Here is a 23197-nt window from a genome sequence, read left to right as displayed (position 1 = left end):
AGGGAAGCCTACCTGCTCTGTCAGCTCTGCTGCCTGGCACAGCCTATTGTTGGGATCTCCGCTCGGCCAAGCTGATAAAGCTCATCTTCCTCCGAGTCGTTCGGAATCGCCTCCGACGAATAATTAACGACCTGAGCCTTTGATGAGGCCTCAGGCACATTCCCGTTCAGCAGAATTTCCAGCACAGGGAAGTGATGAGATTTATGGCTACATTGCTATACTTTATTTCGTACTACGCAGACAGCAAATAAATATATGAAAGCAGAGAGCAATTGAAGGGAAACAGGAAACCAGTACGTCACATCCGTCTCCCATCTCCCGTGAGACTTCCAACAGTATGGAATCCCAGGAATGTAAACAGAGTCCTTGTAACTCTAAGCAGCTGCACAGTGGCAAAACAGAAACTTAACATCTATGTCCCCAGCCTGCATTCTCATTGGCCAAAGCCAGGTGCAGACTAGGATCCAGTTCCTGATGGGTGCAGGGGGGAGTGTAGAAAAGGTTATGCCAAGGGCAATAGGAGACAGGTAAACTACATGTTCTCCCCATTTCTCCTTGTTTACTTTGTGTTTCTCGGCACACTTTTATACCTGAGGATCTTGGATTCTGTTGGGTGGTGTGGGAGAGTCTGTGGCGAGTTCTCAGTCCACCATTTCCCCCAGAAGTGCAGCCATAGCTCACCTCCCCTTTCTTTGAAGGTTTTGAATTCAACATATGAACCAGAACCCCTCCCTCCCTGACTCTTTGAGCGAATCTGGATAATATCGGAGAAGGTTGCGAGTGCTGGGATCTTTCCCCTCAAAGTCCCACCCCCTACTGTTGGGACAATTTCTACAAATCCGCTCCTTACCTATAAGATACATGTGATCATCTTCTGATTGGTGGCTTTTTGTGACATTTGCAATGAAAACTCTTATCGGGTTTCAGGGACCGCCCCTAAGATGTGTTGTTATGTCTGCTTGGATTTCTGCCTCAGCTAGCAAAATACCACTAAATGAAATAAATAATAATAATAATTTTTTATTTATATCCCACCCTCCCCAGCCAGGGCTCAGAGCGGCTAACAACAGTAAAATGATACGTTTCTAAAATCATTTCATTATAAAATCAGTTCAAATCAGATTAATACCGTGAAAATCCCTGAAACGAGAAGTAATCGACTAGAAATATTACTTTGTGGAAATAAAACTAAATAATAAAAATCAAAAAGCTTAAGGAAAAAAATCAGAAAAACCTAAAATAGAGCAAAGCCTTAACGGGATGCCGACTACAAACCTCGTTTCACTGAACTATTCAGTTTCCTCAGAAGGAAATAGAAAAATCATAAACTTTAAATGACCAAAATTCAAAAAAGCATAGAACCCCCAAAATTCTGACGTATTATAATCCTAAACTGTGTTGTTATTTCCGCTTGCATTTCTGCCTCAGCTAGCAAGATACCACTAGGCATCATTACTGGCCAGTTACGAATAGCACACTTGAGGAGTGACCCGAGACCTCATGTAGCAGTTCCTCTAGATTTTGACCCAGCCGTCCATGAGATTCGCAGCACCATTATTAGCTGCAAATTCCTCAGTCCAGCGTTGAGGTGTGGATCCAATTGCCTCTGGACCACAAGGTGTCAAGAGCTCCTAGCTCCTAGTGCAGGCACTTTTCACATAGTTTTGTTTTCAATAAAAATTGTCATATTAAATGCTAGCTGTACTAAGCATACATACATTGAGATAAACTGAGACTACAAACTTGGGTTCATGAATTTCAGTGGGTCTACTCTGAGTAGAACTTCATTGGATGCAGAACAAAGCAAGCAGTGTGTAAGGACCAAATGACAATTTTTTTTAAAAAATGATTCTTTTCCACGTTTTTGCAACGACTGCATGAAAAAAGTTTGGTAATAGTAATTTGCATGTATATTATCATTGATTTTGTTACTCTAGGGCATCAAGAACATTCATTTCTCCTTCAGTTCATGAGGTTGATTAGTTTGCATTCCCTTATAATAGTTTTAACCAGATACCAAATCTTAAAAAAAAAACATACACAAGGGGATGGAGAATTGGACAATCAATGGCTACTAGCCATGGTCAGTGGCATTAATGTTTCTGAATTCCATTGCTAGGAATTGCAAGTGGGGAGAGGGCTGTTGCATTCTCAGGTCCTGTTGAACTGAGAATAACGGCTAAATGGAAGAAGAAAGCATTACGAATACATTCATTGACCACTGTCAACGTGGATTACAGTTCTATAGCGGGCGCTTATGTTGGTTGATGGTTTGCGAGTATATTCTATTCAGCACAATTTCAATCTCTTGGTTTCCCTTCATTAGGAAGATTCATACTTCTTCATCGGATTCTCTGTCCAAGGGGGAAAGGATCTGGCCAGCTCCTGAGTGAGATTCTCCTCAATTGGCCACCCCCAAGCTTTAAAGAAAGGACCCAGATTTTTGCTAACTTCTTGAGAGAAATGGCGTGTCCAGAGGTTCATCTTGGAGCTGTTGTCAGTTGGGATGTGGGTCATTGCTTGGTACTTTTCGAAAATGTGGATGTAGGGCTCCCAGCCAAAGGCCTCCTGCAACTGAAAATAATTATTCAGTCTCTTTCCTAAGGACTGAAAAAATATATCACTGTTGCTTTTCCTGTCTCTCTGGGTGCCTATTTATGCTACCGAAGCATTATCAGTTTTACACCATTTATGACTTACGTGGCTGCGCCCTCCCGGCCCTTGAGAATTCTGGAAACAAATGAGAGCCGCAACAAAATGTATGCTGCTCTTCACGATTCCTGCTACTTCACTGCATGGCATTCCCTTTTGTCCTCCCATGATCCTCCACTCCCGACCGTTGACCATGCTTGGTCTTCCTTGGGCTGGTTTTAGAATAGGCCTCACAGAAATATTTCTGCAGCCCTTGGAATTTCCCCAGTCCTGCCATTTTCTCCGGTCCCAATATATAATAAAGTCATTCCAGTAATGGAAGCAACGCTCTCACAAAACTACAGTTCCCAGAAGTCCCTGAGATCAAGGAAGGTTCTTCATCTCTCCTTGGTCCTAAGTCCCGTCATGTTCAATAAGACATTCTTCCTTCCTAGGGTTTGTAGCACTGCAGCTTAATTCTGACTTAAAGTTTAACAATTCAGATTTTCTTTTGGCACTTTGGATAGCCGAGTCACACCCGAGAGGTGTTTGACGTCCCATTTCTCTAAAGCACATTTCTCCTATAATGAATGGGATATTTGTTAAGCTGTTTGTGGTACGTTGGAGGTGGAGAGGAGGATCTGCATTGGAAAGTGGGGGGACATCAAAACAACCCCCCGGGCATTGCCAGTTGTCTCTGTCTGCTCCTGAACACCACCCTGGAATTTTTAGTTAGAAGTCACAATCACACATTTCAGTGGCAATGGCTGAATCCAAGGTTAGGCCTACAGAAGTTCAACAGATGGGACTAAAGGTCAATTGATTTCAATGACTCGACCCTGAATATTGCAGAGTTGAGATACAACCCAGAGTCCTGAAGGAATGAAAGACCTGGACAACTTATTCTACCTGGCTTGCAGCAATAGGGGGAGTGGGAGCAGTTTCTGCCACTGGCTAGTTAAGGCAGCACTGGTCTAAATGGTCCAGTGGTCCGACTTCCGCTCCGCTGCGGAAGATATGGTGGTGAACTCAGTGTCATCTGCTTAAGAGACGACACGATTTAGGCAAATAGAGCTTGAGGGTGGCTGCCAGGGCTCTGCGCACCCCTGAAAAAAACCCCAGGGAAGAGTGGGGACCCCTGCAGAAGTGAGGAAAACTCAGATCCTGAACCTCCCCGGCCGCCGTTTCGCGCACGGGGGAAAGGGGGCTTGAGTTCGGTCACGGCTCCAACACGCACTCTATTGCCGAAGCCATACTCCGTCACCAGAAGCAGTGGAGCTTCCAATTTGAGGTAAAAGCCAAATAAAGTTGTTAAAGAAAGAAATTAGGCTTAAATTAATTAATTTGGCGAAACAGAAGCCAAACAGGAAGTCTGCTTCTGATTTCTGCGGACAGGCTCTGCAAGGGATGTTTTTGTGAATGGGAGAAAGAATGGCCTACAGACATGGTGATTTAGTAACTGAGAGACTCTGACTTTGGGAATAGTTTCCTTCTGTTGGATATATGTTAGAAACAATTGTGTCAAGCTGTCCTTTGGGATAAAAAGAAGATAGAAGCCGACAGCTGGAGAGAATTTGACTCTCTGATAATCCTAGTGAAGGGCCATTAAAATGTTCCATATATGATCCCAAAAACTCTTTGAGGCATTTTCTTCTCTCTCATATGTTATCCCCAAACCCCTTCCTTTAAGGGGGGGGGGGTTACACCAGCCAGAAGAACAAGGCTTTTTCTTGTTGCTTAGATGTTACAGTGAAAATAGGCCTCTCTCAGGAATGTCTGGCAGGTAGGGATAAAGAGTAAGGTTGAATGGGTGTTATTGTAACCCCAGAGGGAGGGAGGCTGAAACAGGAGGAAGGAGGGACTGGAAATACATGAAATAAGGAAGTTGATCGAAATATGGAGAAACAAAAGCTAAATTCTATACCATTTCCCGTAAATCATGTGTTTTCTGGGAAATCAAATGATCATCCATCCCAGAGGGTATAAAAAAGGCTGGCAAGCCCAGAGAGGCTGGGGCAGGCAATGAGCATTAGCTTGTCTGTACCATTTTTGTCATGGCAAAATAAATAATTATTTTACTGCAGTCAATTGACTCTTTGAAAGCGACTTCTGAGCGCTCCAAAGGAAAGGAACAAAGGGCAGGGCTTTCATTGGCAGAGTATAAAGCAAGAAGGGGGATTATTTTTTTTAAAAAAAATGTCCCATGGTCTGACTCTATAGAGCAGCTTCTTTATGTACCTGCAAGTAAGGTTCCAGTGCAGTCCACACTGTGAAGTCCTTCAGCTGAGCTCCGCCTTGAACATAGTCCTTCACCCTCCTCTTTCTGCTGTCTGGTTTAAGCTCTGGATGGGCTATTTCTCTCGGGATGTTCAGCACAGTTTCATTGACGTAAACAGACCAGAGATTGCAGGTGGCTTCTGTGGTATGTGGGGGGAATTCCCACCCACCCTTCTGCTGATTGTGACCCAGCTCATGGATCGGGCCCCAAGTGCCTTTGGTGTACATGCGCTGTACATCCGTGATCTCCTCTGATGCCGCCACATTAGCCATGATCGGGTAGCCAGAGTGCATCCAACCTGGCGAGAGAGTTGGGACAAGGGGGAATTGTAAGACAGGCGCATGCTTCTCCATGAAAGCGGAATAAATCATTTGCAGATAAATCATTTGCATCTTTCCTCTCAGCTTTAAAACGAATAAGGTACTGTGGTTTCTGTATGTATTGTACTGTGTGGTTATTTCTCCCTAAAAAAAATATTTTTATTGGAATTTTAACATACAGAAAATCTGATTTCCATGGGGGTTGCTTTCTGTGTCTGGGTTTAAAATTGCTGAAGTAAATGATTCACAGTGATTTATGGGGCCACCTAGAATTTTGCTGGCCAAAAATTGGAAATTACAAGAAGTACCAACAGTGGAGGAATGGCAGATGAAGATGGACTTTTTGGAGCTAGCCGAACTGACCGGAAGAGTCCGCGACCAGAAGGAGGAGGAGTATCAAGAGGAATGGAAGAAATTTAAAGATTATTTAATTAAATATGTTAAGATAACTTAAATAGAAATACTTGTGAGTAACAGATTGGCCTAGGATTTAAATATGTGATGTTGTAGAATACTATGGATAAAAGTCAAAATGAAAAGAAAGATGTTCATTGGCCAAGTAAATTTTATGTGAAAATAGTTTTGGAAAACTGCTACAATGATGCATATGGAAACTCAGCCAGGGGGATTCGAGGAAATCACCCAACAATGATAACAAAAATGGGATTATTACAGTTAGGATAAATGTTTGTTTTTTAATGTTTTCTTTTTATGTTTGTTGAAATTTTGTTATAAATTTGGAAAACTAATAAAAAAAATTGAAAAAAGAAAAGAAAGTATAATAAAACTTAAACTGTATCATTAGTTTGAAAATAACTTGAGTTGCGGCAATATCCATGTTTTTCCGTAGGCAATACCTACGTGATTCCAAGATGCTGAGCTTAAAAATGGGACATGCTAGCAGATCTTGCTCTGCACTAAAAATATATGGGTAAATTATTATTATTTTATTGTTGATTTCAAACATACAAATAAACGCATAGTTTACAAATACTTCCATTGGTAACCTCTGTAAAAGGCAAATAATATCAAATATTTGAAACCATACATTTCAACCTATGTGAAAAGAAGGAAAAAAGAAAGAAAATACAAGACAAAAACAAATACTTCAATATGTATCTTGTGTTAGATACTGTTCAACACGATTCATTCGTATAGTAGCATTCCTTAGATGTGGTACGTTTCCATATGGATTGAATCTCCTTACATATTTTAGTTATAGACTTCCATCTACCTTTTTGTCAGTGTTAAAAAAAAAAAAGGTTCTGACCTCCCTTTGTCGCCTCAGCCTGGTCCTCAGACCCTTGTCGGCACAAAAGAGTCCACGAGAATAGTATCCTTGCAGAGTACTTTCTGCTTTTATTCTTAAAAGTCTTTTTGCAAAAGTGACTGACAAACTGTACACACCAACACTACCAGCTTTCACTAACCAACCAACCAAGCCAACACCAAATTAACATTTCTCACTCTATATATACTCATGCTGACCCAGGTTTTTTAAGCATTAAAGAAACAGTGGCCATTTTAGCCGTGACACTTTTGGGGCTCAGAATTCTATTTCTGGGCCTTTTTAGGGGTCTGTGTTGCCCCCGCTCCCCTTCTGCTCTTTTCAATGAATGAGACACCCCGACCAGCAAGCAGGGCGTACTCTCAACCTGAACACAGTTACGGTTGATTCTATTTGTTGTTCCTCAGTGGTTTTCAACAAATAATCCCATGAAATGTTATCAAAAGCCTTTTCGGCATCCACTAACAACGTTGCTATTCTGTTTGATTTCATCTCCAAATATTTACTGTTCTTGTGTTGTTATATAGTTGTCTTCCCGGCAGGAAGCCAGCCTGGTTGTCTTTAATTATTATATTCAACATTTTTTTAAGTGTTTGCTAATATTCCTGTAAAAAAATTGTAATCTGAATTTAATAATGAAATTGGTCTACAGTTTTTGCTATTTGTCAGATCTGCTCTCTGTTTTGGTATTAAAGTTATTAAGGATTCTTTCCATGATTCCGGAGTTTTTCCGTTCTCTAGTATATTATTCATAATCTTTTTAAGGATTGGAAGTATAACCACCTGTAATATTTTATAATACCTAATTGAAATTCTACCTGAACCCGGTGTTTTCCCTACTTTCATTCTTTTTAATAACTTGTACTATTTCGTCTGTTTCAATGTTTGAATTTAAAAAGTTGTCCTGGGTGGGAGTTAGCGGATGCAATGGAAGCTGAGAAGTAAGACTTCTTAGCAGCTTTCACTGCCATCTCATAGGCTTTTATAAGCATCCTATAGGATGTTTTTGAGACTCTGTCGAGAGCACGCCACCATACTCACTCTAGCCGTCTGAGGTCCCGTTTCATTTTCTGGAGCTCCTCGATAAACCAAGGGACCCAGTTTTGGCAGAGTTGCAGAGAGTGCCTGGATGCGATCTCATTGATGGCCACCAAGAGCCAGTTAATCCAGCCCTTGACGAGCTCATCTAATGAACCGCCAGGGGGAGCAAGGTCCCGCAAGGCCTGATGGAATCCATCAGGATCCATTAGCCTGCGTGGGCAAGTCCAAATAGGCTCGCCACCCAAGGGGGGGGGGAGTCAATCCTGGCTTCAGAGCGTGATCAGATCATGACACCTCCACGGGGGCATGATCACATCTATACCTGCACAAAAGATCAAATCCAGCGTGTGGCCTGCTTGAGCAGAGCCCTAGTGTCGCCATGGAAGACATCAGGTCCAGAGCCTGTGAGGAGGGTGTGGCATCTGCATGGATGTTGAAGTCACCCAAAATCAATAGGTTAGGGAACTCCAAGCCCCAGCCTGCCATCACCTCCAGTAGGCCTGACAGGGTGGCTGTTGGTGTGCAAAGTGGTTGTTACACCAGCCAGGCAGCCAAGCTCTCCTCGGTGCCTCACACCAGGCCAACACATTCAATGCCAGAGATCAATGGCACTGGCAGAGCTCTGAAAGGGCAATCCTCCCGTATTAACAACACCTCTCCCCCCCCGGCCCACAGTCCACAATTGGTGAAGGATGGAGAAACCCAGGGGTGCCATCTCACACTAGGTGACTGTTTCACCTTTGTGCACCCAGGTCTCCACACAAGCCAGATGAACGCTCTACGAGGCAAAGAAGTCTTGCAGGGTGGCCGTTATATTGCCTATAGACCTGGCATTGCATAACAATGATGGAGGTAGGTAATCCTGCTCACCCTACCTTCATCCCTTGGGATGGGGTACAGGTTGGAAGGGGTTTGAGCATAACCGTATCTCAAAGCCCTTCGCTTATAATATGTGCCCCCACCGCCATACCTCCCTCAGCCCTCAACAGTGGTGATCCCAAGCCCCATGCTGGTCTCCCTTAGTAACATCAGTTACCAAGAAGGACGGCAAGGCCCTTCAGGCCCTCAGCAGCAGCTGAGTCCCTCTAGCCAACTTTTTACCAAACCACACATTCCAATGATTCTTTGTGGAAGCCATGATGGTTTAAACCAATACAAGCTTGCAGCTCAGATGCATCTCTGAGGATATTTTTATAGATCTGGGTGGCTGCTTATTTAAAGACAGGAGGATTGTGTAAAATGGATTGGAGACAATACAGTTTTCACCCACCTGTATTTGAACCAGTTTGTACTTACCAGCAGAGATTTGGACATCTTCCACTATCCTTTCTGGTCTGGGGAAAAGGGGAGGGATGGCTGCTAACTTGGCCACTGCTCTCATCATCTGGGCCCAGGTGTTCAGCAGGACCTCTGGATTGTCCATTCCACGCACGTCATCTGAGGCCACTGTCAGGATGATGTTCTCGGTTTCTAATTCAGCCCAGGGAGCAGGGTTGTGGCGGATAGTGTCCTTCCAGGCAGCTAGGCTGGTTTCACCTAAATGCATTTATTTTGTTGCAAAAAGAAGTAATAACAATTAACTGCATATTCTAGTCTGGAGAAAGGGGGGGGGGAGGAGGAATGAATGGGTTTTGGTCAGTGTATTCCCCCCAATAAGAGCTCCCTCTTGATGATATTGTTTGTGAGGAGCCTCAGGTTCTGATGATACCTCCAGAGAAAGGGCAGATGGATTCAGGAAGGTTTGCCCTTGCTCCGAGTGGGCTTTATTTTTCATTATGTAGTTGGGTGTGATGTGGCATAATCTAGAAAATGCCTGAACCTCCAAAGATGGTTCCAGATTTACAGAAGCCATCCTGGTTTCTGATTTGGTCACAGAAGGTCCTCCTTTTCTGTAAAGGTAAAGGGACCCCTGACCTTTAGGTCCAGTCGTGGCCAACTCTGGGGTTGCGGCGCTCATCTCGCTTTACTGGCCGAGGGAGCCGGCGTACAGCTTCCGGGTCATGTGGCCAGCATGACTAAGCCGCTTCTGGCGAACCAGAGCAGCGCCAGAGCGGTACCTATTTATCTACTTGCACTTTGACGTGCTTTCGAACTGCTAGGTGGGCAGGAGCAGGGACCGAGCAACAGGAGCTCACCCCGTCGCGGGGATTCGAACCGCCGACCTTCTGATCTGTGAGTCCTAGGCTCTGTGGTTTAACCCACAGCGCCACCCTGTCCCCCTCCTTTTCCTTAGGACAGCCCTATTTTCATCAGAGAAATGTTGGAAGATATGGAGTTATGTGACCCACAAGTCAGGGAGATAAGCAACTATACAACCTTAAGACATCTGAAGGCAGCCCTGTTTAGCGAGAACATAATGATGCAGTTGGGTTCCTGCACATCTTAATCAAACAGATTTCTAATCTCATGAAATACCTCCCCTGCTTCTTTCAAAGGGAGCCCCCTTACCATGCTTGAAATAAGGAGCCAGTGAAGCCCCTTTGACAGTGACTGATATGTTGCCCACGGAAGACTTCTTTGGCAGCACAATGTACAAGAGGCCGCCCCACAAGCTGGAGACTTCCATTCTTTCACTCATAACTTCAAACCGCCTGATCACTACCGGAGGACGCAGCAAGTTCTCAGCGTTGCTCAGGTCATCGGAATGGCAGCCAATCTGGACCTGGAGTAAAAGACACTGGGTTCAACCAGCAAGTGGTGCAAAATATTAACCCCAAGGGGCAGTTGATAAGGTCTGCTGCTGTTGAAGGCACCGAATACTTTGGAAGTCTCAAGGAACAATTGCCTTTCTTTCCACTCTTTATCTGAGGGACTGCATGATACAATTTATCTGAACCCAATGTACAGATAAATCAATGAATAAAATACTAATTATATACAGGGTTGTATTCAACTTAACTTTTGCTCAGAGTAGTCACATTGAAATAAATGGAGCCTGGTGAGTTGGGAGGCAGAGACAACATGTTGGGCGATGGAGCCTGGCGGTCAAAGAGGTAGACTTCGTAACACCCTTTAGCTGGGGGATGGGGTCTGGTTGTGCTACGCTTGGCTCCCAAAGGTGCATTTTTCTGCACCTGTCCTTGTAAACCACCTCATCCCGTGCTGTATTATTCTTGTAAAATACCAATGTTATAATAATAATAATAAATTTTATTTATATCCCGCCCTCCCCAGCCGAAGCTGGGCTCAGGGCGGCTAACAACAATCAAAATATTCCAACATTCTAAAAACATTCATTATAAAATTAATTAAAATCAAATTAATGGCAACCATCAAGCAAAATTCTGTGCAGATTGCCAGAGGAGGGGGTCAGGCTGCGCCCTGACCAAAGGCCTGGTGGAACAGCTCTGTCTTGCAGGCCCTGTGGAAAGATGTCAGGTCCCGCAGGGCCCTAGTCTCTTGTGACAGAGCGTTCCACCAGATTGGAGCCACGGCCGAGAAAGCCCTGGCTCTATTTGAGGCCACCCTAACCTCTCTGTGGCCTGGGATCTTTAGGATGTTTTTGTTTGCAGACCGTAAATTTCTCTGTGGGACATACCAGGAGAGGCGGTCCCGTAGGTACGAGGGTCCTAGGCCGTATAGGGCTTTAAAGGTTAAAACCAGCACCTTAAACCTGATCCTGTACTCCACCGGGAGCCAGTGCAGCTGGTATAGTACCGGATGAATATGATCTCGCAGCGAAGACCCCATAAGGAGTCTCGCCACGGCATTCTGCACCCGCTGGGGTTTCTGGGTCAGTCTCAAGGGCAGCCCCACGTAGATCGAGTTACAATAATCCAGTCTGGAGGTGACCGTCGCATGGATCACAGTGGCTAGGTCAGGGCGAGAGAGATAAGGAGCCAACTGCTTAGCTTGGCGGAGATGAAAAAATGCCACCTTTGTTATAGCTGTAATCTGCGCCTCCATAGAGAGGGAGGTATCGAAGATTACACCCAAACTCTTAAGGGACGATGCTGGCACTAATTGCACCCCCGCAAGAGATGGGAGTTGCCCCCTCAATCCCATATCGTCCCGTCCCAGCCAGAGGACCTCTGTCTTCGAAGGATTTAACTTCAACCGGCTCCCACGTAACCATCCAGCCACAGCTTCCAGACATCTGGTCAGTGTGTCTGGGGCCGAGTCAGGATGGCCGTCCAGCAACAGATAGAGTTGGGTGTCATCGGCATACTGATGGCAACCCAGTCCAAAACTCCGGACAAGCTGGGCGAGGGGGCGCATAAAGGTTTGTATTCAACAAACTTTTCTTCAGAGTAGCCCCATTGGAAATAATGAACCTCAGTCACGGTCACTGATTTCAGTAGATATACTCTTGAGTAGTAAAAGTTAGTGGAATATAACACATCAATCAGAAATACCGGCTAGGGAGGAGGGGAATGGGGTCAAGTCTCTCCCCAGGGGAGTGTTTCCAGGCACCTAATCTGATGGGGAAATCTACCGGGAGGGAGAAGGGTTACCAAGAAAACAGCACAAGGGGAAATGATCAGCCACCCCCATTCCTCCCAGCAGCCTGGTCCCGATCCTTTTGAGAGATTTAAGGAGATGGAGGAGCTAAATTGTTTCAACCCAGTTGTCCCCTCAAGGGTGTAATCACAGCCCTGACTGATGTTTAAAAAGCATCACCTGCAGCTGAGCACTGATGGCGTTGGGTGAAAAGAGTAAACTGATGGTCTTTGCCGGAGGAACATAAAGGCCCGTGCTTCTCCAAGCTTCGTCTCCTGCAAGGCCAAAGTAAGACATGGAGGTGAATCATAGGTGGTCAGGGATGATGGGAATTGTAGTCTCAAAAAAAATCTGGAGGGCCAAGGTTGAGAAAGCCTGTTCTATAGAGCCCTCTCACTGTTTGTTTGTTTATTTATTTGTTTGCTTGTTTGTTTTAAAACCCTTTTACTTAATATTTTCATTTATCCGGGTTAAATCATCATTCAAGCTTCTTGAATGAATGTGCTGTATGCACACATTTCAGCCTAATGTGGGCACAAATCCATGTTTGCCTAATGTAGCTCCTTTGTGTCACAGCCAGGAACAGCCAATGTCAAGAGGCTCCACCACACACCTGACCTCCAAGCAGCAGGTTGGGGCTGTGTGGGCACCCCAGTGTGTCCAATCCATTTCTCCTGCTGGTGTCGGGGAATGGTCTGAAGGCGAAGACTGGGGGGTACATTCTATGGCAGACCAGCTTCTCTCCGATGGAGAGCTGGAGGGGGAAGAGTTGTCCCCCCTTGTCCACAGCATGTTCAGAAGGAAAAAGAGAGAAGCTGAACGACTTAGGGAGGAGTTACCCAGTTCTGAGATAAGGACGAGAGCCAGAAGGGAGAGGGTAGCTAGTTGAGACGTCTATTGAGAGCATGGGGGACTACCCTTCACCACGGACTTGGAGATCCGAACGTATCAGAGAGCAAAGGAGTCGGAGGGAGGGAGGAATGAACTTCCTGTTGGCGCCCAAAACGCTGCGGATTTTGGAAGTCGGATTAGACTAGCCAACTGTCCTCCTTGTGCAGAGCTGTGTGAGTGTGCTCGCAATGTGATGCTGCAATAAAACGACTATAAATCTATCAACTGCTTGTTAATTCTTACATGTGAAGTGGGGAAGGACTGCATGCCTGACCGCTGGTGAGCCCACACAGCCCCAGCCTCTCCTCACTACCTTGTGTGGGATGTGAAACACAAGAGCAGTCAAGTACATTCCTAGAGTGAACAAGTTTACACATGGGGAGGAATGTTTGTCCAGCCGGCATGTAAACTTCTTGTTTCCTTCTGGGCTGGGACAGACTTCCTCTGCATGTGACTAGAGGTGGGTGTGGCCTGACCCGTGCAGGTAACGACAAAAGCACAGGTCAGGGCAGCCATCTCTTTCTCTTTGACTATATGCATCGAAGAAGCAACATTTTGCTTAGCCAAAGATGCTCTCCAACAAGAGAGGACAAAGGGACTGTCCCTTATGAGATAGTTTCCAGGTGTATATTACTTTTCTAAGCTAAGTCTGTCTTCTGGGATCTGATTGTGAACAGAATGTGAGTAAACTCTTTTTTTATGCTTTTATAAAAGACTGTCGTGTCTTATCTTTTGTAAGGGAATAAGGGGAAAATACGAGGACAGTTATTACAGAGGCTTTAGCGAGCCTGAGCAAACGCATCCGCTGCGAGTTTAAAAAGGGGAATGTTACCCTGCTAAATTGTGAACTTGTTTACACAAGTTGGAAAGGCTATAATCCGACAATATATTCTCTTTTTCATCCCTGAACATCCCCACACCTTGCCCCCTCTCCCCTCCCCACCTGGCAAGTGGGAAAGCTGCTGCTGGGAGATGAGGAGCAAGATCACCCCCTCCTCACTGGCCGCTCCTGGGAATAGCAGGGCAGTGAGGCCAACGTGTGCAACCCCCTCACTTTAAATGTGCCAGGGGCTCCTATGACGCCCCTTATTAACACTGCGAGAATTGTTAATAAAGAGAGACGTTTTGGACTGCAACTTGGAACGTGACCCGAACTGCTTTAGTGGAAATGTTATAAGGAATTAAGTATAAATAGATTAATAGAGTATTAAAGGAAAAAATAAGGTTAGAATGTGTTAAGATAATTATAGGATTGAAAACAGAGGAAGATGGAAAGGAATTGCTGAAACAATTAACAGAAGTGGAATACAAAAAGGGAGGTGTGAGGAGGTCACGGAAATAAGTGAATGAGGGATAGGATGCCGAAATTGTTTGATGTGTTTTGAATTGTTGTTTTTTTTTTTTTTGTTAGTTTGATGTGTTGGTGTTGTGTGGTGTTTTTGTATTGCATTGTATTTTTTTTTGTTTTTGTTTTTTTGTAGTGTTTAAATTGTTGGAAAAGTAATAAATATTTAAAAAAAAAAAAGGAACATGACCCGAACTGAGAGAAATGAGTTCTGAGCCAAGTTCGCAAAACGACCCATTTTCAGATAAGGAGGCAATCAAACAATCTGAAAGGAACAGATTCACCGGAGGGAGATATACTGTGGAACAAACTGGTTTAAAGCAACAAAATCTCTCACCCTCATTTATTCCATTGATCTGAATGACTTGAGGAGGTGCTGTGGGATAGCTTGGAAGGTTTTGAATCAGATGGGGCACTAGGTCTTGGAAATGTGGTAAATTGTTGTAGAGCAGGAATGCCATTTGAATTAAAATGGCTTCATCTGAGTTGCTTTTAATTGGGTTGCTTGCCCTGACACCAGAAATCCCACATAGAAGTGCAATTTTTCTAGAAGAAGAGGTGCCGGAGCTCAACATGGACACTTCCATTATTCTCTGAGTTCTGGTGAGTTCTGGCTGAAAAAACTTGAGCTTGATCAGTTGCAGCATATCCTCATGGACCGAGGAGAGAGGTGGAGACTTGGTAGCTGGGATGCTCAGGAATGTGGCACAGTCTTTTCCTAGCTTCTTGAGCCATGAGGAATATGGAGGCTGCAGAGCTTGCTTGCTCTGAATGTGCTCCTTGAATTGGAAGAGCGCTTTGCGGAAGTGATAGCTCGAAGCAACAGCACCGGCCTGTCTCGCTGGGTAGCTTTCACCAGGTAGGTTGATACACTCTCCAGTGATCCCAATTCCAAATTTCTTCAGTATCTTGTTTCCTGGATATTGTGCAATGGCGCAAGCGGTGGGATTTTGATAAGTCCAGTACCAAGCTTGTCCACCGATGAGGAGACCACCTCCCTCAGAGACGAATTCGTGGATTCTTTCCTTCTCTTTGTCACTGTAGGCGTTGCAGCAGTACACGCTCAAGCCAGGCTTAAGATCGGTTAGCTCACAAGGGATCCTAGCCTGATTTAGCATGGAGTAAAGTTCCTTCAATTTGTCTCCGACGCCAACTTTCCCTCCCTTTCTATCAGTAACCCAGTTGATGGCGTTGAGGAGGAAAGTTTTCATGGATGGTGTGTTGAGCATTCCTTCGTGGGAGAAGACCACAACACGTCCCCTGCCGTAGTAGGCAGCTCCAACAAAGCACTGGAAAGAATCAGTTATGCCCACTGGAAATGCCAGATTCCCGTGGATAAGCAGGTCAGAAGGGATCATGCCCTTAAAACAGAAGGTCGTCACGCCATTCAGAAGAGCCTTTAAGTCACCCTCAATGTCTAATCCATGCCTATTTAAAAAAAGAATAGATAATCCTTTAAGCGAGGTTATAACTTCCTGTGGGATCAATTTGAATCATTTATTGCCTAACTCGGCCCCTTCCTAATGTTTTGGATTCTATCAAGGCTTCTCAGTTTAGCCAATGATCTTGGGGGTCCCAACACTTGGAGGTTCATTGCATTGAAAGCAAAGTCATTGCTTTGGCAATTCCATGTGCGGCTAATAATAATAATAATAATATTTTTTTTTATTTATACCCTGACCATCTGGCTCCATTGCCCCAGCCACTCTGGGCGGCTTCCAACACATATAAAAACATAATAAAACATCAAACATTGATAGCCACAATCTGATTTGATATTAAAAAGTCACTCTAATAGTAAACAGTAAAATTAAGCATCTGTTCAGTCGGCTTTTGTTTTCCTACCCTCCTTGTCTGCTAAGTTTTCTGAACCTTTTTTTCCTGTAATGAAGCTGAAAATCCTTAGTAAAAAGTTCTCTTTGCTGATGAACTTTTGGCTCTGCCTGATATAGTGGAACCAGACGTGCCAACTCCCAATAGGCTCCTGCAACTCTGTGGCCTAACAGGACAATGGAGCGCCTTGGAATTTATGGCCAAATCGTGACAAATGCAGTGTTAAGATTAAACACTTATACTAAGTTTAAATACTCAATGTCTTGGGCGTGGTATTCTGTTCCTGGATCATGACAGCCTGACCACAGTGGTCCGTGCATTGGAAACGTCAAGGCTTGATTACTGTAACACACTTTACGTGGGGCTGCCCTTGTATCTGGTTCAGAAGCTGTAGCTAGTGCAGAATTTAGTGCCCAGATTGCTCTCAAGAGCAGACTACTGGCAGCGTGTCACCTGGCTATTGCGAGAGCTGCCCTGGGTGGTGATTTAGTACCAGGCCGGGTTCAGTGTTCTTGTATTAATTCACCAAAGCTCTAAACAACTAGGGCCCAGTGTAGCATCTGAGCCACTACACTCTGCCTTGATCGCTCAGGTCTTCCAGTGCTTCACTTCTGGCGATCCCACACACCTCTGAGGTCCAGGTGACCTTCACTAGGGTCTGAGCCTTTAAGGTGGCAGGCTTTGCCCTGTGGAACTCCCTGCCAGTAGACGTTTAGGAAGCATCCCTATCTGCTTTCAGACATATTTGGAAAACTCTCCTGTCTAGACAGGCCTTTACAATACGAATTCCACTTTTTAACCAAGCACTATCAACTGATGTCTTACCGATATTTTTAATTATGTTTTATGGATATTTATAGATGCTATTTTCTTATAGTTGTCTGCTTCACACCACCTTGATTACATCCTAATGAAAGTAAACTGACGGGAAAAATCAGAAACCAGGAAGATCAAGTATTCCTAAAAGACTGCAGTAAATTATATATATTTAAAAGACCTCTAAAAGGTAAAGGGATCCCTGACTGTTAGGTCCAGTCGTGGCCGACTCTGGCGTTGCGACGCTCATCTTGCTTTATTGGCCGAGGGAGCCGGCGTACAGCTTCTGGGTCATGTGGCCAGCATGACTAAGCCACTTCTGGCGAACCAGAGCAATGCACGGAAACACCATTTACCTTCCCGCCGGTAACCTTCCTTACCTACTTGCACTTTGACATGCTTTCGAACTGCTAGGTTGGCAGGAGCAGGGACCGAGCAATGGGAGCTCATCCCATCGCGGGGATTCGAACCGCTGCCCTTCTGATTGGCAAGTCCTAGGCTCTGTGGTTTAACCCACAGTGCCACCTGCATCCCTAAAGACCTCTGTACACAGTTAAAATCATTGGCAGGGATATAATGACACTTGTAATGTGGAATTAACTATGGTAACTATAGATATATAATGGATGGATAAGGGTAAAAAATGCAGAAGACATTATTTTAAATATGGAACCAATGTAGGGAGGGAAAGAGGTCTGAAGGTTTGAATAAACCTTTCATTTTAATAATAATAATAAAATTCCTTTCAGTAGCACCTTAGAGATCAACTAAGTTTGTTTTGGTATGAGCTTTCGTGCTACTGGAAGCAATTTTTTATTATTTCGTTTTTTGACTATGGCAGACCAACACGGCTACCTACTTTTATTTTAATGTTTGAAATGGTTAAAGTTAAAATGTGTAAAATTATATAAAACCAAGGGGAAAAAGTTTGCATTAGACATATGTAAATAAAACAGACAATAAATAGTGCACTTACTGGGTGATCAAGGGAACCTTTGGCATTTTCTCTTGCATCGGGAAGATCCCATTCTCTCCCACGTTGGCAGTGAAGTACACCCCAGAAACGCTGGTCACCCAGTTGCCAGGAAATACAGCCAGCACTTTCTCCTTTGCATGTTGACTTGACCAGTACCAGGCCTGTCCGCCAATGAGCAGACCCCCGCCTCTCTTTACAAACTGCACAAGGCCATCAGCTTGCGTGGCATCGTAAGCGTCAATGCAGTAGACCCCAAGAGAGTCTCCAGGCCTTGCATCTGGGTGCACCTTGACACGGTTACTGAGGAGCAACTCGGAGAGGGCATCTAAACTTTTGTGGACACCGATCTGTGCCGTTGATGATGGCTTGAGCCACTCCAGGCTATTTCTAATGAATGGCAGGAACTGGGGCATTTGTAGCATGGCTTCATGCGCCGTCACCACCATCCGGCCTGCCCCGTACCAGGATGCGGCTATTAGTACTTGCCCGTTGGTACTTACAAGGACAGGGAAAGCTTGGTCTCCAGTGAGAAGCAGCTCGCAAGGATTGAACTCCCCAGTGACAGCCAAAGACTCAATACCTTTCACCAAAGATTCGTAAGATTTTCTGGACTCCGTCTGGACTGTTGGGAATGCTGGTCTACAGGTGTATCTGAGAGGACAAAAGAGCATTAGCTATGCACCTGCAATATCTGTTAAGTTGTGGGTGAACATATCAGACGACACAGTGATTCTTCAAACAGCTCTTGTTTATTCACAGGCCAGAACTGAACTGAACTGAAGGGTTCAGCCAGCCTGCTTATATAGAGCTCCACTACAACGCAACAGTAACCATTTTCTGTAACTATCCAATCACTGATCATCACTTTCAATCCCTTATTTACATATGTGGACCTGAGTGAAAACTATCTACAGTATCCCCCTGCTGGCCCAGGGTGAGAACTTCAGCACATAACAATATCCATGTGTAATTCCCCATGAAACCTTCCTAAAATGTACAATCTTACCAGACTTCAGTCCCTTTGGCTCTTCCCTGTACTGTTGTACCTTGGAAGTAAAACTGAATCCGTTCCGGAAGTCCGTTCAACTGTCAAAGCGTTTGAAAACCTAACTGCAGCTTCTAATTGGCTGCCCGAAGCTGCTGCAGCCAATCAGAAGCCACAGAAGCCCCATAAGATGTTCAGGTTCCAAAAGAACATTCACATACCAGAACAATCACTTCCATGTTTGCAGCGTTCAGGAGCCAAAACGTCTTGAGTTCCAGGGACTGTATATACTTGTAAAGCTCTGCTATATTAACACCCAGGCAGCAGTTAGCTTGAGAAAAAATTTAGTGGGGTAAAACGTAGCTTGGTCTTTGGACCATCCTTCCTGTTTCTCTGCCGCCTTCGTGACAACTAATAGAGCTATTCTGTCCTATTTGGTGTGTCCTTAATAGATTCGTAAGATCACTGAGCGACCTGATTGATTCGGTCAAAACCAGCATTCAGAATTAGCCAGGAGGCTGAGGATTGTCAGAATGCAAAGGCTTCAAGAAGTCTTGTCGCCATATGTGGTGACTCAGACTTGAGAATAAAATTGGTGCTGATAAATTCTTCCCTGCCTGACTAGAGAGTAAGAAAGTGCCTCTTTTCTCACCGCAGCACGAGTCATCCTTGTAAGAAGGACAAAATGGCGGCTAGACTTTCCAGTAGTCATGTGACAAATAGCTTTTCTACCCTATTTTTTAAACACTGGACAAAATGCCTTTTTTTTTTTTTTTTTTGAAGGGCAGTCACTGCAGAGGGAGCTCAGGTTGAAATAACTTGGGTGATTTCTTAATTTATCCCAAGAGAGCATCGGGATACTCATCCTTCACTATTTCTCATGGAAATTTTGGAGTGAAATCTGTGTCTCTTAATAAGGGGAGCAAAAGCCTCAGAAACACCCTACTTATAGAGCTGTGATTTCTATTGGTGTTTAAAAGCCAATTTTATTTGGGGCATTGTCCTGAGGATCCGTGCTGTTTCTTTATGCAAAGAGGGGCCAGAACTCGCCATGAACGCCTCCGTTGTTCTCTTATAATGGCAATGCCATAATTTTAATTTTATTGTAATTTTATTTACAACATAACACAATCCCCCACCCCCAATACACAAATCCACCCTCATTAAACGTGACCATAACATACAGTGAGCATAACATACAATACAAACAACGAAGTAAAGAACTTCCTTTATCCTGTATCTGGCCTCCTTATTTACCGTATTTTTCGCTCTATAACACGCACCTGACCATAATACGCACGTAGTTTTTAGAGGAGAAAAATCCATAGGCATGACACCCATAGGCATTCCCTCCATAGCATGCACAGACATTTCCCCTTACTTTTTAGGAGGAAAAAAGTGAGTGTTAATGTGCAAAAAATACGGTACTTCTTATAAGCTGTTTCCTTTATGAATAACTGTTAAGATTTTTTAAATTATAACTTAAATATCTACAAAGTCTCCCACAGACATTAATCGAAACAAGTCCAGGTATGTATTTTATTAGGGCACTGTTTTGTGAAGTATTCTCTGTGTTTTCCCCATGCTTTTTGAAACCCTTGTCTAGTGTGGTCTCTTAATTGCCTCTCAATCTAGCCAGTTCAATATACTTGTGATTATCTTGCCATTCCTTTTTTGTTGGCACAGTTTCTTTTTTCCATTTTTTAGCAATTAGGATCCTTTCCGCTCCTGTGGCATAGAGGAATATTTTCTGATCTTCTCTTGCTGTACCTGTGTCTGTTATCCCTAGTAGAAAAGCCTCTGTATTTTTCATAAAGTTATACTTAAACATTTTTTTAAGCTCGTCATACACTGTGTTCCAGAAGCTTTTGATTTTTTCACACGTCCCCTCTGTTTTACCACACCTCCAGCACAGATTTGTTTTTGTCTTATACATTTTAGCTATTTGGGTAGGAGTTAAGCACCATCTATAAAACATCTTGATTAGGTTTTCCCTCAATTGTCAAAATAAACTGGCCAGCCTTGGGTTCTCTGTACCTGAATTTGTTTGAGAATTGGCGTGTGTCTGTGAATATCTGCAAATGATGACCTTGATAACAGCTTTTCAAAGTCTGACAGTCATTCACTTCCAGCACCATCACTGCTGCCCTTATAATGGCAATGGAGCCCACCTGAGACGTGCTGGAACTGAGTTCCGGCAAGTTCCGGCTGGAAAAAAGCCCTGCTGAGGGCTATAACATATTTATGTGGCAGGTAGGCCATTCCCCACCCCCAAATTTATACTTAGGATAGATTTATGCTTTAAAAGAATATGCACTCTATACGCATTCTGTCACACAAAAAATGGGTGTGTAAGTTGTCATTATTTTGGCATTGCTTAAGGGCCCATAATGCATCTGACAGCTAGGATAAGTTTTTGCTTTTCTGATTATTTGGGGCAGGCAGATTCATTATGGTTTTCTTCCTCTCAGTATACACAGACGGGGGGGGGGGCAGGCAATAATTTTCCCATAATGAATCTTGCTGGGTCTATCTGTTGGTCATCCCAAATTGTGACATGATACCAGGGACGGAATACTTCAAACAAATTTTCACTCAAACCTTGTTTGTTGAACGTAATCCGTTCTGGAAGACTGTTGGACTTCCGAAACGTTTGACAACTGAAAGCGGAAGCCTCCGTACAATAGGGAAACTCAAAACAGAAGCCGTGTAGCACGTTTGGCTTTTGAAAATCGTTCGAAAACTGGAACAGTTACTTCCGGGTTTTTGGTGTTCGGGCGCCGAAATGTTCGAAAACGGAGCCGTTCGAGAACCAAAGTTTGACTGTAGCATTGTCTTTTCTCCCCAGAAGAATAAATAGAGATAAAGAGGTATACTTACTCAGGGCTTGGGGAAACCTCTGGTATATCCTGTCGCACGGGGAATACTCCATTGTCCCCCACAGCAGCAGTGAAGTAGACTCCAGCCATGCCAGTCACCCGGTTGCCAGGAAATTCAGCCAGCACCTTCTCTTTTCCATGTTGAGAGGACCAATGCCAGGCCTGCCCTCCAATGAGTAGACCCCCACCTCTCTCTACAAACTGAGCAAGGCTGCCAGCTTGTGTGTCGTCATAGGCATTGATACAGTAGACCCCAAAGGAGTCTCCAAGCCTGGCGTTTGGATGCACTTGAACAGAATTCCTGAGCAGCAGATCAGAGAGAGTGGCCATGTTCTGATGGACGCCCACTTCTGCTGTTGGGGACGGCTTGAGCCACTCTAGGCTATTTCTAATGAATGGCAGGAACTGGGGCATTTGTAGCATGGCTTCATGCGCCGTCACCACCATTCGGCCTGCCCCGTACCAGGATGCGGCTATTAGTACGTTGCCCTTCGTACTCACCAGCACAGGGAAAGCTTGGTCTCCGGTGAGGAGGAGCTTGCAAGGGTTGAAGCCCCCGGTGACATACTGAATACTGAATACCTTTCACCAGTGATGAATAGGAATTTCTGGAGTGCATCTGGGACATTGAGACTGCTGGACCGCTTACAGAACTGGAAGACCAACAAATAACACGCACACGCACCACAAAGAAAACACGTTAAAAATTTCCTGTCCACCTGCAAGGTCCATACATATTTCCCATGTGAAACCTACATAAAGTACACAAGCTAGCCATCTCGTAGAATCATAGAATCATAGAGTTGGAAGAGACCACAAGGGCCATCGAGTCCAACCCCCTGCCAAGCAGGAAACACCATCAGAGCACTCCTGACATATGGTTGTCAAGCCTCTGCTTAAAGACCTCCAAAGAAGGAGACTCCACCACACTCCTTGGCAGCAAATTCCACTGTCGAACAGCTCTTACTGTCAGGAAGTTCTTCCTAATGTTTAGGTGGAATCATCTTTCTTGTAGTTTGGATCCATTGCTCTGTGTCTGCTTCTCTGGAGCAGCAGAAAACAACCTTTCTCCCTCCTCTATGTGACATCCTTTTATATATTTGAACACGGCTTATCACCCCTTAACCTCCTCTTCTCCAGGCTGTGATCATTCTCCTAAATTTATTGTCGTCACACATTTATACAAGAAGCAACAGTGTGCAGTCGTACCTTGGATCCCGAACGCCGAATTCGGTTCAACTTCCAAGGTATAAGTGTATATTGTACCACCCTACATCCCACTCCACAAAAGCACATTTCCATACTAGGTTTTTTTAACCAAAAAAATAGGTTTAAAATTGGGGCTCGTCTTACACACGGCTAGTGCTGAGGGGTGTTTGCTTAATTTGGAGTTCCCCAAAATGGGGGGGGGGGTCTTATACATGGGGACATCTTATACACCGAAAAATACGGTACATCTAACATTCCACCCAAA

General features: G+C 44.4%; 1 protein-coding gene across 1 annotated transcript; it reads right to left on the bottom strand.

Annotated features, from left to right (window-relative positions):
- Nucleotides 1-1004: 1004 nt before the first annotated feature.
- LOC310825905 (TRPM8 channel-associated factor homolog) lies at nt 1005-22940 on the bottom strand. The gene is given in 10 exon segments (XM_083700021.1): nt 1005-2574; nt 4870-5207; nt 8855-9094; nt 10007-10220; nt 12179-12273; nt 14572-15662; nt 17860-18510; nt 21725-22290; nt 22292-22493; nt 22850-22940. Coding segments are annotated over 9 exon segments (3507 nt in total). The 5' UTR covers nt 22352-22493; nt 22850-22940; the 3' UTR covers nt 1005-2322.
- Nucleotides 22941-23197: the final 257 nt, after the last annotated feature.

This window comes from Podarcis gaigeae (genome assembly GCF_964106915.1).
Source record: "Podarcis gaigeae genome assembly, chromosome: 10".
Taxonomy (NCBI): domain Eukaryota; kingdom Metazoa; phylum Chordata; class Lepidosauria; order Squamata; family Lacertidae; genus Podarcis; species Podarcis gaigeae.
Note: the sequence above shows the minus strand (reverse complement) of the source record. Positions and strands in the feature narration are given on the sequence as shown.